This window comes from Strix aluco, chromosome 1 (genome assembly GCF_031877795.1).
Source record: "Strix aluco isolate bStrAlu1 chromosome 1, bStrAlu1.hap1, whole genome shotgun sequence".
In the NCBI taxonomy this organism is placed as follows: domain Eukaryota; kingdom Metazoa; phylum Chordata; class Aves; order Strigiformes; family Strigidae; genus Strix; species Strix aluco.
Genome location: NC_133931.1, coordinates 21,829,561 through 21,843,398, shown reverse-complemented (window position 1 = coordinate 21,843,398; position 13,838 = coordinate 21,829,561). Strand labels below are relative to the sequence as shown.

Here is a 13,838-nt window from a genome sequence, read left to right as displayed (position 1 = left end):
CTTCTTCTGTACTTCTATTCTGAATTACCATTTTGCTCTTAAAATCTTCCAATTCTTATTTCAAGAAGCATCAACATCATGATTAGGAGCCTTTTTGCTGAAAGGTTAGATCTTTCTCTTTTGAGACTAGCAGAGAGCTCTGCCTGTTTCTGTTGAAAACTAGAAAATAGTTATTCACATAGCCTCCTTTCAACCCTCCTTAAATTCAGTGTTAAGGTCAAAATAATTACTGTTTACCACGCACATTTATACAATAGTTGGATATACTATGTGTGCCTAACTTTCGTGATGTATCAAAGTTGTATCTTCTCAGCTATCAGCCTGGCTTCATGTGGACCAGAGCACTTATTTCAGTTAAAATTAATGCGGGAAAGTAAAACTACTTAAAAATAAGATTCAGAGGGACGCTAAGAACAGCTACATACATGCCTGTATGAAGATTTAAATGGCAATTGCACCAGTTCTGCCTTGATTTTTCAGTAAATTGATGTGCATTTTCTTGAATGTTCTGGTAGAGTGAAGGCATACAGACATAATACTAATTCAGAAAAAAATCTGCCTTACTAATTAGTAAAAGTTACTATATACTCCTTCACATATCACTATTCAAACACATATTTATCCCAAACCCCAAAATCTTTGAAAGATATGATATGAAGAGATTGAAGAATCATGCAAGATGGAGATGCTCTGTTAAATTTGCATGAGAGAATTCATGTTTGCAACAGTGAACTGAGAGGCTGAACGAAAATGAATGCTTACCAACCAAAGATCGCTTATAACAGAAGAGTAATATCCTGTAACAATACTTGAATGAAAAGAACATGGGGCTTCAGAAGTTGTGTGCCTTTCACATGTAACTATGATGCAGTGTACCTTTTCTACAAAACTATAGCATGATTTTTTACTGGCAGTTATGTGGGAATATTTCTTTGATATGAGTGATTGGATCTTAGAACAACTCTGGACCAGTGTTGGAAGTCAGCTGCCAGCTTTCATTAGTTTAATATGAGTAATAAAACCAGCAGACACTTTAAACAGTACAACCCAACAGAAATGAAGTTGCTGACTTCTGCCCTTCATTTTTCATATGTCATGTTAGCCTTGTATCTTTTTTATTTGTATTTATTGCACCAGATATTGATGGGCATTTTCAGAAGTAGTTTCGATGTATTAAAAAAATATTTCACTCTGTTGGGTACTAAATTCATGTGGATAGCTGAAGTTCTAGAGGAAAACTATTACTTTTGTTATTTTTATAAACTGATTAAAATTTACGGTGTTAAGGAATGTGCAGAAGACTTGTAATAAGCAATATGATTTGAACCACTCATGATATACCTATAGCAATGTCTCGCTACTGCTAAATATTGCAAAGTTATTAATCTTTCTTGACAAGGGGCCAGTGGGTTTCAAGGTGTTTTGGGTGTCTGTTTCTCAGTTCACTAAAATTCCCGTGCTCTTTATCTGACCTAATATCCCTGCTGACTGGAGAGTCTGGTAGACTTCAAGCCACATTGCAGACTGTAGGACAGAGTGACACTAAGTGTGGACGTTGAACTCAATGTCCCTCTCCTATTCCCTGTCCAAGAGTGCAGGTCCTCTTACTCTAAGCCAGCCCCTGTGCTCACACATTTTCCTTGGGGTGTGAGAGTCCTTCTCCCAGGACAGTCTTCTCCCTGGCTCATTTCCTTTCTGAAATCCCTAGAGCTTCACTGACCCCACAGGTTCAGCAGTTCTTCTGACCTCTGGTACATGATGAGCCAGAGAAGGCGTAAAGGGTATCAGAGGCTACAAACAACTGCAGAAGAGGGTGAGTCCCTAGACATCTGAGGATATTGGATATTATTATACCCTCACTGTATCAGTATTTAAGAATTCTGATATTATTTGGTGTTGTGTACATTTGGAGTTATTGCTCTTTTATAATAATATCAGTATATCACACATCACTGTGGTGAAGTCAGGGGAGTGTTGAACAGATGAAAGAAATTGGAATACCGAATTTCCTGCCTCATTGCAGGGAACAGCATTTAAAATCAGAAATGACATGGAGTGACTGTCTTATTCATGAAGGAAAAACTGAAGCTTCACTCCTACTCCCTCCTTAATTTTGTGGGGGATTTTTTGGTGGTGCTTTCAATATATCTTTCAGCTGAGGTCTTATCAAAATTCATACACTAAAATGCTACTATATTAAGTTTTGAGTATATTTTCCCTTGTCTGATACCCAGCTATCTGTCACTTTGCTGTTTTTACAACTAAAATTAAACTATGTAAGCAGATACAAAAATTGTTACTCTTGGAGGTGGTAATAAAGTTTCATATTGTGCATAAAAGTCAATACTGTAGTTTTAAGTTATAAAGCTAAAGCAGATATAAAGAGTGTGAATATAGAAGAAAAAATGGGAAGGGTTCTTGATTTGTTGTTTACTATGCTCACTAATGAGTATCTGTCATTTGATTTAGCAGGTAATGATCAAATGTTTTTAAATCAGATAATTAATCTGAATTAGAACATTCCTCAGACACTGCAAGTTTTTTCTTAATGGTAATATTTTCATTTAATTCCAAAGAGAGAGGTATTCATCCAGAGAAAATGTATTTTAAACACGCTAGACTATGGATGGTGTAAATCCATGAGCAGATGTGTTGTGGATATGCTGTCTGCCCTTGAAAGGCAGGTGGTGACAGAGCTAAGGTCCTGTAAAAGAGATTTACGATGCTGCTTGCCTATTATTTAAAAAATGGTAATTTTTAAATGGAAGTTTTGGTCCCAATCATTCATTTCTGTCTTCAAGCGTTTCTGCCACGTGGAGTGGTGGTGTGCTGCCCACAGCCATGCCCCGCAGGGCTGCCCAGCTGTGGCAGCGTGGTGCGATGGGGGCTTCTCTTTTGTCTCCACAGAAGCAGGGGGCAAGAAGCTGCGGAGCACCGTCCAGAGGAGCACTGAGACAGGACTGGCTGTGGAGATGAGGAACTGGATGACCCGTCAGGCCAGCCGGGAGTCGACAGATGGGAGCATGAACAGCTACAGCTCTGAGGGAAAGTAAGCAGCAGTTATAACTGTCGTTACCTGACATTTCTCCGTGAAACTGGTAGTTAGACAAAAGCACAGTGAGCGCTGTAGGTCCTGTTCAGTCAAAGTTCCCTTCACAAGCTAGTGTCATTGATGGACCAAGCCTAAGTCTTCCCTTGTGACCGAAAGAGTCTCCCGTTGCTGGTGCAGGAAGGATGAGGATCATTTCTGCCGTGCCAGAGGAAGGCACCTGGTGGTTCAGAGCATCAGCATGCGGTGTGGCAGGAGGGGAAGCAGGTGCAGTGCACCAGGTAAAACACAGAAAATGACAGGTTCTCTTCTGAAAACTCCTCGCATACGTCTGTGCTTTGCAGAACGAAGCATTTTCAGAGCATTTCTCGTGTCATTCACTGGGCTGAAGAGTTTTGTGAATTAATCCTGAAGAAATGGTCTGTGCAGAAGTATGAGTCTATCATGTATCATGCTTTGTATAAAAGTCCAAATTAAAGACTTCTGTGTGGATAGATTTATTAGTGGTGTTCACAGCACTGGACAATACACCTATACTGGACAATACATCTTACACATCCAAGTTGATGTACTATATGCATTTGAGATGGACAATTTACTTATGGCTGGCCATTACAAATCTCATTAGTTCTTGTTGCCTTGTAATGGGTCACAGATAATTTATGGCAAGACTTTGAATTTTAAGTTACTTTGGTCATTTGCCACAATGTATTTCAGTTCCATTATTGAATAGATGTCATTCTCAAAGACATTTTTAACAAAATGTTTATAATGAATGCTGATTTTGAAAGGTGATTTTAAAAATAGTGACCAGTACTCAGTCTAATGTAATAATTTCATTGGATACATTTGACATTTAGCCACTGAGTTCATGTTGACTGAGAAACGTGAGCAATTTTACCTTGATGCAACTAAATTACTGGTAAGGGCATGTATTAGTATCTTATTGGACTGGTCTCATATGAATACTACAATAATTAACAGTGGTCTTTAATATATTGGGAAAAGAGAGCATGATGGAATAATATTACTGTGGAAATTAGACTTAGTGAGGATTAGTGCTTCCTTCACCTGTTTGTTTATATGCTGGAAGCATATAACACTGAAGTTTTGAAAATTACAGTAATTGTTTTGTAATCTTGTCAGTGTAAATAAATTACTTGTGAGCAGTAGTACCAAAACCATAAACGCTAAATGCAAATCATCTAGAAAACAAAAAAGGGCTAATTTGAGTATATTTATTTTTGTTTTTTTTTCAATATTATTTTTTAGTTTGATTTTCCCTGGTGTGAGGTTGGCTGCAGACAGCCAGTTCAGTGATTTTCTGGATGGACTTGGTCCTGCCCAGCTTGTAGGACGACAGACTTTGGCGACACCATCAATGGGTAAGCATTTATGTCCTATCGATATATAAGCTACTGGGTCTGGTAATTAGAACATAGGAATTATCTAGATTCTGAATCTTTAAATATGGATTTCCCATGTGGTTTTGAACAACTCAGTTAAGACCAAAACTATAACCTCAGCCAAAGTTGAACATAATTGTGGATGCTCAAGACAACACTCAAAAGTAGACGGGTGCTTTGAAAAATTCATTCTTTTATCTCTTCTTCAGTTTTCCATCTTTAAAATGTGGCTAATGAGAACAATCCTTTCTTTGAATCATTTGGATAATAATGAATAAAAATGGGAATTTAGGTGCAAAGTATTTGCTACTAAAGTTGTGGTGGTTTAGTCCTTGCCGGGGTCTGAGACCACGCGGCCACTGCCCCTCCCCCACAAAGGGAGTGAAATACAAAGCCCCGGGGCTGAGATAAGGACAGGTTTAATACAACAGTGTGACAGCAACAAAGCAAACAACAACAACAACAATAACAGTAATAACAATGAACAGAGCAAGATATATACCGATACAGCAGTGTGGAGACCGATCACATGAAACACACGTTCCGATTCTCCCCCACTCCCATGCTTGGGCGCCAGGAGGTGACATCAGCATGGTATTGAATAACCCGGCTAGAGCTTCCCCCCCACTGCTCAGGAAACTTAACTCTATCCTAGCTAAACCAGGACAATAGTGCCTACAAACTTTTTTATATTCACAAGCTATCTCTTCATACCTTGTCTTAAACTAGAAGCATGGTGAAAAGATTTCAAGCAGTTTTACAGAGTTACTTTGTACTAGTTCCCCTGCTGCCTTTTTTTAATCTGAAATTCTTCAGAAAAAAAAAAACAAAAACCTTGAAGTTTTAGGGGCATGGGAAATGGGAGACCAGGTGTTATTGCAGGGGTTTTTAACTGTTTAGTAACGTAAATAACAGTGAAGAGGATAAGTATTAAATTATCTAATAGTGTTAAAATTCAGATCCCTACTTACTGGTAGAATGTAGATGATCAAAGTCATCGTGTATTCATCCTAGAAATTCCCATAGCTTTTCATATATTTAGGTAGTTCTGAATTACAATTCCAGGATTTCTTTTTGTTGTGTAGGAGATATCCAGGTGGGAATGATGGACAAGAAAGGACAACTGGAAGTAGAAATAATCCGAGCCCGTGGCCTTGTTGTAAAACCAGGTTCAAAGACACTGCCAGGTAAGGAAGAAAAATCTTAGCAACAAGAATAGAGTTCTATCAAAAAAACCCGAACAAACCCCGAACTTCTGAGGCTTTACTGTTAAATTTCAGTAAACTCCTAGCAAATTCACCTATCAGTAGATTAGAGTGTTGTACAATGAAATGCATAATGCATTGAAATACTATACAAAAAAATCAACTTCAGAAGGAAAAAAAAAATCAGACTGGTGTCTGGGCTACCAGAAGACACGGAAGTATTTTATTAATAGTAAATGCATCATTGGTTATGGGGTAGAAAGGAAGTTATATACTGAGGATGTGATATAGGAATCTTAGGGATGAAGACGGAATTAACAAGAGGTGTAGAATAGGTACCTGATGAAAAGTAGACCAGTGTTTGATACTTAATCCTTATTTTATAATATGATGTCCTATAAATCTATGTGAAAAGGACAACATGATGATATTTTTAGCAAGCTCTTCTGCCAAAATAGAAATTGTGTCAAAGTCTTCTCTTCACTGATTTTCACCTTGTAGATAATTTTAAATTATTAACAATTGGAGCATTGATCCAAATCTCACCAAAGTCAATGCAAGTCATTAATTTACTTAACAGGCCTGTTTTGTATATTGTACAGTATAGGGATACTGTATATAGGAATATCTGTTTTTTTCCAGGTCAAAATCTGAATTGTTTCATGGCAAAAGAGACACATAAGAAGCAGAAAAAATTATACCAGGAAGAAAAATAACGAAAATGCAAAGATGCTTTGCATGTGAATAAATGTTAATATTGCTTGTGGAAATTTGTTCACTTAAGTTATATATCCAGTAAAAGGCAGATTTTATCAAAGGTGATAGAACAGTGCATCTGTTATGCAAAAATCTGGACTACTTCTTTACTTATTGTTCTTTATTTTCTTTCTTCTAAGCACCATACGTAAAGGTGTATCTATTAGAAAATGGAGTCTGCATAGCCAAAAAGAAAACAAAGGTAGCAAGAAAAACGCTGGAACCACTTTATCAGCAACTTCTATCGTTTGAAGAAAGTCCCCAAGGAAAAGTTTTACAGGTAATTTGCATCAATATTCTTCTGAATCTGAAAACGGCACCTGTACAGTTTTCACTGAATGATTTTCAAACCTCCTTTCATGCTTCATTTGGCAAATTCTGCTATTTCAAATACTTGTTGAGCAAATAAATACTACAGTAGTAACTGTTGATGCAAGTAGAAAGTGCTGAGCAAAAGTTAGTTGTAAATTATTTTGCTTCTACTGTATGTATGGGCTCCTTCTCTCACTGGGCTTTCTACAGTATCGTGGATACTAAACTGCTCTGTTACTGCCCAAGTCATTTCTGTCACTGCATCATGACTAGTATACACAGAACTAACTATGTCAGCAGTCAAATATTTCATTCCTTACTATAATTAAATAAGCAGAGACATTTGATGAATCAGATTGAAGCTCATCATTTTTGCTGAAATTTTTCTATTTTCTTGTGTTTCCTTTGCTAACAGATAATTGTTTGGGGAGACTATGGACGTATGGATCACAAATCCTTTATGGGAGTGGCACAGATACTTTTAGATGAACTGGACCTGTCCAACATGGTGATTGGGTGGTTCAAACTCTTCCCTCCTTCTTCCCTAGTAGACCCAACTTTAGCTCCTCTCACTAGAAGAGCTTCCCAATCATCTCTTGAAAGTTCAACAGGACCTTCGTATGCTCGCTCATAGCAGCTGTGAAACTGTTGTCATAGCAACCAGCGTTACAAAAAAAATAAATTTACAGGTCGCAAACCCTGGTAACACTGCATGCTTAATGTTGTGTCTTCTGAGCCTGTTTCTAGGGCTGCAACGCGATCCTGTGTTCTCAAGGAAGTTGCACACATTGTGCCCTATGGAAGGCCCTCAGGTGAAGGACTGAAGTCATGAAGAACTGATAGGTTTGGAGTTCAGGGACACTCAGTTTTGGTCCAATCTGAAGCCATGGACTAAACTAAAAGAATCAATCTGTTTCATGCAACAAAAGTCCTTTTCAATGGCATATCTGTTTTGTTGCTCCCGTTTCTTTCTTTATCTGCCCTTCCCTCCTAACGCTTGGTTATGCCACAGAAATGGAGTTACCTTCCCCCATGAAGCCATGTTACAAGTCAGTGGATTAGCAGACGTTGAAAGAAAAGGAGAATGTAAGGATGCTGGAAAAGTCAACTGTCATTTGAAACAGTTGCTTGAGATCCGAAAACTCTTCATACTGAAAAGGTTCAAGACTTAAAAGTGGCGGGCTTTATACCTCCAGCTATAGATACAGTGAAACCCAGGATGTGATGGACTCTCTGAAAAATAAAATTCTGTGGATATACTGTACTGTATGAAATTAAAGAAACTTTTTTGCATGGACACAGATTTAGCTGAACACTTAAATTATTTTCTTGGGGCTGCAACTTGCAAAAAAAAAAAAAGAATAAATCAGCCATTTTCAACAATTTATATTATTTTTAAAAATAAATTTCACTAGTGCATGGTTTTAAAGGGAAGAGAATGCAACAGGGTGATACAAAGACACACCACGTTTATCATTCTTTAAACCAGTCATGGTCTGTATTTTTTGCAGACGTATATTAAAAATAAAAAATAATTTCTAGCAAATATTTAAAATTCTGTTTATGTGACAAGAAATAAGTGTAATATATTAAATTTATTTAAATGTAAAAGGTACAAGCCTTGTAAAGTTCAACATAATGTGCAAATTGTACACTTCTTTTACCTCCTCCTTTCTCTATGTCTCCTCCCAGTCTCCCTTCTTCCTTTTGCTCTTTTTCCCCTCTACCTCCCAGGATGATCATCATATTCTAAAATGGCTACCTTTTGACTTATTACTCTCTTATGCCCCATATTTGGTTCAGGGTTGCAGACTGTTCTGCATTTCTGAATTATTTGAGAAAAATATTGTTTAAGAACTTTTTTTCAAGCATGTTGAAAAGAATTTTGCAACATGGCTTGGGAGTACATTAATGTAATTCAGCATGTATTTGATAAAGAAGATATTTGAACTTTTTGCAATTTATTGTACAGTGCATGGTAACTTATTTTCATTTTTTCTCACATTCAAATTGAATTCTACAGCAAAATACTGGAATCATATGGCCATTGTAAGATGTCTTCAATAAATTTGTTTTCAGCACCAGCATCTTTCATTCAAAGGCTGAACTATCATTTCTTGAAGGTTTTTGGAAAGAGGAAAAAAATAAGTACCTGGTCGATTTTTAGGAAATAAATTTAAACACTTTTATTTGCACTAAACCAAATTAACTGCTACATTTTTGAGATTACAAAAGCAACAAAGGTTACTAATTCGTACAGTTCTTCTGCTGTAAAGTTCAATTTTCATAAACTACATTTGTGTTGCAGAAGACATCATTAGGGAATATCAGTCTGGAAAATATGTCTTTGGTTCGTAAAATAGCCTTAACGAAAGCTTATCAGTACCACTCCGACAGCTATTTGATACCATTACCAGAACCCTCACTCAAGTCAATGGATCTTCAAAAACCTGTTATTTGTAGCAGACAGTAACTACCGTTGGGTGGTGCTGCAAGTTCAAGCTTCTCATTAAATTACATTATTTAAAGGGAATGTAACTGGCTAACATTTAATAACAAAATATCCTTTTTTTCTGGGTCTTTATATGCCTTTAATACCTATTTAAGGTTTAATGTTGAAACCTTGCAATAATTTTTGAAATATACATTACATTTACCTTTAAGGCCCACATAGAATTATTCTGACTTTATTTGAAAATCTGTTGACGTTTCCCATTAAGAAATTGTACATGCCTCATAAGAGGGCAAAAGTAATAACAGTATCACTTAAAATGCCTTTTACTTTGTGCAATATCATATAAATCAAGATTGTGTCTTGTCTTCAGAGTTTATATAATGGATTATTGTTAAGTTAATGGACAGACTGGTAAAATTATATTTATTGAAATAATTTAGACACCTGTCTACCAGCAGCAAATAAATACTACTAACATGCAGTCTACGATATCCCCTAGGATATTAAACAAAAATACATAACCATTTTCCTGATACTGTGAGATGTGCTCACACATTCTTGTATACATAGTTCTATATAAATTATTTCAAATTTTAAAATCAACGACATGACGCATGGAAGGTTTGTACATACTTGTCATTATGCAGTATTTATTTTAAAAAAATTAATGTATTTTTTTTAATTTTCACACGTCTGCAACTCTACTTATGGTTTAGTCATGTAAATAGCACTATTCCAGTGATCACTGCTGTCTTGTACATAGTATGTTTTAAAAAGTTAAAAGGAATTACAGTTGGGGGGAAAAAAAAGGGCAGATTAGGCCTGTAATGAACACCAACTAATGTAAATCAAACTCATTCTGGTGATGGTATTTAAAACTTTAAATAAAACATTTTCTTTACAGAACTTGCGTGCAGCACTTTGTTCCTTCTCTCTGAGATGGTCAGCAGCATCCTTCAGTGGAGTTTGTGGCAAACAGCTCATGCAGCTGAAGAACAAGCAAGCTTTTCTTCTTGTAACAGTGCTGCAGATGAAATGCCATTTTTAAGATAACATGTTCACTGCCAGAGGTTTTTGGACTGTGTGTGCACACAGGCCGGGGGAGCAGTGGGAGGCTGGGTCTGCCTGTGCCCCAGCCAGGCGTCAGGCTCTGTGCTCCGGCCACGCTCTGGCTTTCACATGCTGGAGCAGGCGCACGGCTCTGGGGCTGGAGCTGGCTCTAAACTGCCAACCCTGGCTGCGAGGACGTGCTCCAACTCCAATATAACCAGCACACTAAATGTGCCGGAATCTGAAGTGCTACCGTCAGCTGGTGTGCAGCAGCCGTGCCATCCCATTAGACTTCCAGCATTTGAAACAGGGTGGCCACACTCGAGGTGGCTGTTGGGGATGGTTGTGGATCGAAGTCCTGTCCTGTTCCTAGGTGTGTCAGGAGGGCACTGCCTGGCCTCCCCAGAGCAATGCCATTGGTGGTCCCTGCCACTGATTAATTCACTAGGAAAGCTGTAGCCTTAGATTTTTAGCTGCTGGACTATAATATTAAACAGGTTGGACTGTAAAAAGAACAAGTTTGTAAGCTTCCACCCTATCCCTAGATGCCACCTAATATTAGCTGACTTTTTTTTATGAGCAGGGCACGAATGAGGACAGAGTACCCAGCTGGCAGTCCTGGCTGCTGGGGCTCATGCAGCCTCTGGAGCAGAGAGCAGGCAGTGGTACCACACACCTACAGCTATGTGAGGGGGTGAGGGTGGAGGTAAGGATGGACATGGTGGGAGTGGAGGCTTCTCTCTACCTGACTCCTCAGAAGCAACATCAACACAGGTGGTGGTGATTGGGCAAATCACAAGCGCTGCCACCAAGTTGAGTACCTGTGCCTTGGAAATTTACTGAAGACTGGGAGGCTGGCTGCCAGTTTGAACAGCAAAATGTATGTATTTGATTCTAGATACGAGGCAAAAGAAAAGCACTGTGGTACTGTCATGAAAATAAACCACCAAGAAAGCAAGCAAGTGGATTTTGGGCAGAGCACTGGTGGGAACTGTGAGGAAGGAAACTCCATTTGTTGTGTCTGAAAGTGGGGTGCTGGGGGAAGAGACGCAGATTTCTGGCATGTTAAACCACTAACATCCCAGCAGGTCCCTCTTCTCCTCTCTAATGTTGACACTGTTGTTGCAAGGGTGACAGGGCAGACAGGTACCTGGTTTGGATCTGGCTGTGATGGTGCGTGAGGCTGCCCCATGCCCTGGAGCGCATCTCCTCCCTGTGGTGGGGTGGGCAGCAGGGCAGCAAACCCACCTCCTCCCACAGCTGAACACACGAGAGCTCGTCTGCCTTTGGCACTCTTTAGAAATAAACAAAATTACACTCAGTAAATACTTGAGAAGGTGGGCAAAAAAAAAAGCCACAATATACTACTTTTCTACTTTTTCTTCCTTGAGACAGTTTCTCAGGATTGCTTGCTGTTTCCCCTCACCAACACCTTCTTACCTACCTCCACTAATTTCAAACAAAACAAAATTGTAGATAATTTTAATCTTAACAGTCCTGCTTTACTCAGGACTACTAAACTTTGGCTCAGACGGTTGATTCATGCTCTTATTCTGGGAAGTGTTTGTGCCAATAAAGAATGCAGTAAAACGCTATGTCACCCTAACTGTGGGGCTTTTCTGCTTCCGTGTCTTTACTGCAGATCTTCAAGGCTTAAGTTGTGAGATGCTCTTGCCATGATGAGGGTGAGCATGGGGCCAGCATGTGCTAACCAGCACATCATTGCATTCTCATAGCCTCCTGCTACTATCAAATAGCTGTTCACAACTGTATAACTACTTAAAATTTAAGTGTTTCTATATGGAAAGTTAAATACCAATCCTTTAATATGACATAAAACTTAACAAAGCATTAAATTTCACAGCTTCCTCACAAAGTTAGGTAATGCTGTGGGGAGTCCAGAGCATTTTGTATTTGTTTCCTTAGCTCATGTCTCTGTGCAATTCTCACCTCCCTGTCACCCAAGATGCAAAGAGGAGACACAGAGCTCTAGATCTCATAACAATCTTCCAACTGTGACTATCCTCTCTGTCCCTTCCTTGGTAAATATTTACCGTGAGTCTTTAGAAGGAGCAAGCTGCTATGTGAGAAAGAAGATGCACATTTTCCCAGGCAAGAATGGCGCATTTAGGAAAGGTTAATGGGAACTAGCTTTACCTGGCAAAAAATAAAGCTATATGCTACTAATACCAAAGATAAATTAACTTCTGGAATTGTTGGCTTAATACCTGCTTATTTTAGATGTCTTGTTTAGGATGGGATGAGTCACTCTGGGAAGATCAGGTTCTCTCCCTCTCTCCCTGCTGAGCACAGGTAGAAAGTGATAACTGGCTTGGGTTGAATGTCTAACTTCACAGCAGCTGAGCTTAGGAGAAGCAGACCCAGCCTCAGCAGCCAGGAATAAGAACAAAGACTCCATGGTCCTTCATTAGCAAGTCCTATCTGAACTGCCTGTATAATTATCAGGTCTGAGGGCAGCAGGCAGCCGATGACTGATGAGGGAGGAAATGGCTGGGAATTAATTTCCCAGATCTGACACACTGCCCTGTCAGGTCACTCCTCAGCCCAACTCCAGGGAGACAAAGAAGCAGCCATACTAATTAAACCATAGGGCATTGATGCCCCAAAATATATTTGACATGAAGTCACGCAGAAAGAAAAGAGCATCCTAGATCTGCAGAAAGTGCATGACACAGGCCTGAGAAAAAGTTTGTCATAAATGCTTGTCCTCTGACTGTTCCTGAAACCAAGAACAGCTTATTAAGTGCCATCCAAAATGTATGTATTGCTGAAGTTGTCTTGTCATGAAGACAGAACGGGTTAGTGGCACTGGATGTCATTAGCTTTATGGACATATAAGTTTAGGAAACATTGATGAGGTGGGTGCGAGTTTGGCACTGGTAGACTATTTCAAGGGCAAGACTTAGCAGGAGTGGCTGAGGTTGCTTGGCTTGTTCAGCTTGGAGAAGAGAAGGCTGAGGGGTGGCCCCATTGCAGTCTACAACTTCCTCAGGGGACAGCGGAGGGGGAGGTACTGATCTCCTCTCTGGTGACCAGTGACAGGACACGAGGAAATGGAATGACTCTGCATCAGAGGAAGTTCAGATTGGAAAAGATTAGGAAAAGGTTCTTCACTGAGAGGTGGTCGGTCATTGGAACAGGCTCCCCAGGGAAGTGATCATGGCACCAACCCTGTCAGAGTTCAAGGAGCATCTGGACAATGCTCTTAGTCATATGATTTAGTTTTAGGTGGTCCTGTGAGGAGCAGGGTGCTGGACTTGTAATCCTTATAGGTCCCTTCCAACTCAAGATATTCTATGATTCTGTGATTTTTCTGGACTGCTGTTAGCAGGGCTAGTGTTAGTCAAAGTCCTTCTGTCTAGCTGCAGTTTTGATAAGGGAATGATCAGTATTTTAAAGATGATATTTATAGCAAGGTGACACCACTCACTGAAATGAAAACAAAGCAAAATACCAATGCTTACTAGGCCAAAACTCAAGCAGTGGCTCCTGCTGTGTGAATAGTGCATCTGACACATGAAGAAAAGGCCAGTATTACACTTGCCAGTGCATGTCAAACTAGTATGAATGCCAATGATGAGAAT

At 39.2% G+C, this 13,838-nt stretch overlaps 1 protein-coding gene across 30 annotated transcripts in view; it reads left to right on the top strand.

Annotated features, from left to right (window-relative positions):
- Nucleotides 1-10,089, top strand: part of RIMS2 (regulating synaptic membrane exocytosis 2) — a 500,381-nt gene extending 490,292 nt beyond the window's left edge. For all 30 annotated transcript variants that reach the window (XM_074814158.1, XM_074814086.1, XM_074813314.1 and 27 more), the window contains 5 exons: nt 2,908-3,049; nt 4,322-4,434; nt 5,541-5,642; nt 6,557-6,696; nt 7,144-10,089. In XM_074814158.1, coding sequence (XP_074670259.1) covers nt 2,908-3,049; nt 4,322-4,434; nt 5,541-5,642; nt 6,557-6,696; nt 7,144-7,362 — 716 coding nt within the window. In that variant the 3' untranslated portion in view covers nt 7,363-10,089. The remainder of the gene's footprint in view (nt 1-2,907; nt 3,050-4,321; nt 4,435-5,540; nt 5,643-6,556; nt 6,697-7,143) is intronic.
- The last annotated feature ends 3,749 nt before the right edge of the window (nt 10,090-13,838 follow it).